General features: G+C 53.0%; 1 protein-coding gene across 1 annotated transcript in view; it reads right to left on the bottom strand.

Annotated features, from left to right (window-relative positions):
• Window positions 1–560: 560 nt before the first annotated feature.
• LOC105532296 (Fc receptor-like protein 6) overlaps window positions 561–3,994 on the bottom strand; it is a 5,782-nt gene continuing 2,348 nt past the window's right edge. The window contains 4 exon segments of the mRNA XM_011970426.1: window positions 561–728; window positions 731–870; window positions 1,027–1,311; window positions 1,829–2,240. Coding sequence (XP_011825816.1) covers window positions 561–728; window positions 731–870; window positions 1,027–1,311; window positions 1,829–2,240 — 1,005 coding nt within the window.

Here is a 3,994-nt window from a genome sequence, read left to right as displayed (position 1 = left end):
AAAAAAAAAAAAAAAAAACTTATCTGTAAGGCCACGGAGCTCCCTCTGCAGAACAGCACACAGACCCATGTCAATGGCTCACCCCAGCAGACAACTCTGGGGGCAGGGCGCCTAGAGGGCTTGGAGAGTCATGAGGGCCAAGCTGAGGATTCTGGGCTCCTGCAGGCCTCCCAGGCCCACACGCACATGGGACTCTAGCTCCTTCCACTTCTCTGTTCATGCCCTCTATGTGCCTCTAGGTCTGGCCCCCACCCCACCCCTCACACACACCCTACACCCTCACTGCAGGAAAGTGGCCTGTGTCTTAGGCCAAGAGCTAGAAGGCTCAGCGTTGTTAAGACCACAGGAAACCAGTTCTCTGGAAGGATCCACAACTTCTGTGGTTGTGAAAAGGAGACACATCTCACTGCTTGGGCCCTGTTGCCCTTGTTTTCCTAACGCTTGAGATTCCTCTCCCTCCACACATTTGCCTCCTCCAAGCTCCCCTCACTCCATGCCAGGCTGCTGAGGGTGCAGTGATGACTGAACCATTATCCTAGGCCCCGGGGCTCAGAGCCCAGTTAGAAGACAAGATGCATCAACAAGGGAGAGCTTTTGGGCTCACTCCTCTCTCTGGAGATGCTGTTCTCAACCTTGCAGGATGGGATCCCAGCATCCTGCTCTGACTTCACTGGAAACAAGGGGGAAAGAGCTCCACCATGGGGAGCCAAGTGATTCCCAGGGAGATCCCCAAGATATCTCCATTGAGGTAGAACAAGTACAGGACTGGAGGGGAGCACCTCTGGGCCTCACAGAGGAGCTGCACCATGTCCCCCACAGCAGGGTCAGCAGACCCGTGGTGCAGGGTGAGCACAGGACAGGACACAGGAGCTGGGACACACATGGGGTGGGAAGCTCAGCCTGACCACCCAGGACCCTGGCTCCTTCCTCTCCTGGGGACCCTTCCCACAACTCCTCTCCTCCCAGGAGGTCCCACTGCCTGATGCCCAGACCCTTGGGGGCGTCGCCACTCCCTCACACATTTACCCTGCACTCTGACCTCCAGCTGGGGGCTCTGCTTCTGGACCTGGCCACCCTCGGGGGCCATCTCACACCAGTAAAATCCAGAGTATCCCTCTTCGACTCCTGGGATGCAGAGTTCTGGGTGAGGGCCCCTGTCCTGCAAGGTGTGGCCATCCTTGTGGAAAGAGAAGAGGAGCCTTGAGGCTGACCTGAGGGGGTGCAGCTTTGCCTGACATCTCAGGGTCACCAGGCTACCCTCTCGGGGCTCAGGAGAGGGGGTGGCACTCAGCACAGGAGGTGGGAACAGCTCTGGGGAGATGCAGGCCCAGGGCTCAGGAGGGGAGTCCCAGATGATGAAGCCCCAGAAGGCTGAGGCCTGAGCTTCTACTCATCCCGGGCTGCAGCCTGGGGATGCCGATGGGAGGCAGCTTGATCCCCAGGACCTGTCCTCTTGTCCTTACCCACAAGCTCTGAAAGTGACTCCCACACAGCCAGACCCTTCTGGAATCTTGGAAGTCAGAGGCAGAGGGGTCCTTTGAGGTCCTCTAGTCCACAGAGGGGAAGGGTGAACCTGGACTGGTCCAGGCTCTTCCCAGTGCCCCTCTCCCAGGAATCTCCCCACTCCTTCCCCTGGCTCCATATGTGCTCCATGGTGGGGAGAGGGGGGTATTGAGACAACATCTTGGGAAACCTCGGGGCCCCACACATTGGCCCAGCATGAAGGGCAGTCAGAGACAGGGGTCCTGTCCAGAGAGCTACTGACCTCTAGAGATGGGACCCCTGAGAGGCACCTCTTGCCCCACAAACTCCCAAGCTGGTGACTCACCTTGGACTTGAACCATGGCAGTCTCTGAAGTTAGTGTGAATATCTGTGGAATATACATCACCTGCCCAGTGCAACTGTACTGGCCACGGCTCTGCACTGTTGCTGCTCCCATGGACAGAGTCTGGCTCTCCTTAGAGAAATGAGGGAATTTTCCATCTCTGTAGAACTTCACCTGAGACAGTGGTGTATTCTTCCACCCCTGACATTGCAGAGTCAGGGCATCTCCTTCAAACACAAGAGTTGGCCAGGCTTGGAGGTATAAACAGGTTGCAAGACAAAGGGACAGGGCAGCCCTGGAGCTGCAGGTCCCATCGGTCACTTCTCTCCCTCTGTCCCCCAGTCTAAGGCCTCTGCTGGGGATGGAGGCCCTTGGATGGCACCAGTGCAGTGCCACTGTCTCCAGTCCTTCATGCTGAACAGAGAAGGGCAGGACCTGGATTTCCTTTCCTCCCTCTCCTCCCTTTCCTTCTTCTTTCCTTCCTCTTCTCTTCCCATGTGCCTCTATCCTTTCCCTTTTCTTCTCCCTTTTTCTCTCTCCCTGATCCTACCATATGTTGGGTTTTCCTCCCCATCGACATGTTGGTTCCAGTTGGAATCATCCCAATTATATAGCTATCTTATTCCTCCTGAACAAATTCCAATTTCTTCACACTTCACATGCTGCCTCAGTCTAGGTTGACTCAATAGTCCCCACCTTCAGTGACAGCTCCAGGTCCGGACCTGTGAGAATCCAGGGATTGAAGGAGCCTGATCTGGCTCGCTCCTACTTCCTCCTTAAAGGCTCCCAGAGGTCCGGACTCCATTGATGCCCCACACCAATACCAATCCCCAGCAGGGGTTTCAGTTTCCACCCCAACTATGCAGGGCCCTGTCCTGTCTGTTCTCATCCTGAACTTAAGTTCTCTGCCCTGACTGGGCAGGACAAGGGTCTCTCCCCAGGTGTGGAATCTCCCACAGGTCAGGTAGCCTCAAGAGCCAAAAGCCATGGCTGGGAGTCAGGCCTGAAGATCATGACAAAAGATGCAGAAATGGGATTCATGGAAGAGTTCCCTGCTCATTCCCATCATGAGCAAGAAGAACACAAGTGTAATCAGCCTCTTCCTGGACCATAGGCACCTTCTATCACTCCTGGAACTTATGAGGCTCACAAGGTCCCTGAGCACAGGCCCAGGTGCTCAAACCTGGTTTCTCTATTACCACCAACCACAGAGCACTTGAGTTTCCAAGTGTGGTCTGAACTCCTTCCCCAAGCAGTAATATAGATAACTCCCTGGGAGTCTCAATACTCAGATGTATGTCAGTTCTCATCTCTTTAACAAAGGTACGGATTCAATGGAAGGCAGAGAAGCAGAATTTATTTGTTATTCATTCATTGACTTATTCATTCATCAATCATTTATTGAGCACCTCTACATGCCAGGCCTTCAGTGTCTCTGTGTGTGTGTGTGTGTAATATGCTGGTTCACAGTGTAGAAGGCAAGAAAAGAGACAAAGTGTTACAAGTGTGACAGAGGGGGCAGAGAGAGAAACTGCTTAGTTCTACCTGGGGAGGACACCCAAAGAGGTGAGGTCGCCTTGACCTTCATCTTGAAAGATAAGTATTCAGTATAAGGGAGATGTAGGAAGAGGCTGTTTCAAGATGTAGCCACGTGAGCAAGGACACAGCCAGGAGTAGTCTGGGAACTGGTGGAGTGTGGCATGCGTGGAGAGATAGACTGTGAAGAGGGTATGCTAAGAAGTAAGCCTGGGGAGGTAGTAACCAGATGAACTCAAACTATACCAGAGCAGTTGGAAAGGAAAGGAGGGATTTGAAATTGGGAGTAATTGAATCAAACTTGCATTCGAGATCTGATGGCTGCCAAGTAAAGAATGATCAGAACAGGGTGAGAAAAAGACAGTGAGTCTATTGCAATTGCCTGGGCGAGAGAGAGGTGTCAGCTGAAACAATGGCAGTGAGATGGAAAGGAGGGCATAGATCCGAGTGACACTAAGGAGGTAGGATCTATAAGACTTGATGATACAGGTTGAAGATTTGATGGGGGGCGAAGGGCAAAGGAGAGGGAGGAATTCAGGATAATAGGAAATTGAGGACAAGACACTGATCTGTAGGAAAATGTAAGTTAAAATGTGTCCATCTTCAAATGAGATGTTCTTGGCATGGCCAGG

Source organism: Mandrillus leucophaeus, unplaced genomic scaffold (assembly GCF_000951045.1).
Source record: "Mandrillus leucophaeus isolate KB7577 unplaced genomic scaffold, Mleu.le_1.0 Scaffold947, whole genome shotgun sequence".
Lineage (NCBI taxonomy): Eukaryota > Metazoa > Chordata > Mammalia > Primates > Cercopithecidae > Mandrillus > Mandrillus leucophaeus.
Note: the sequence above shows the minus strand (reverse complement) of the source record. Positions and strands in the feature narration are given on the sequence as shown.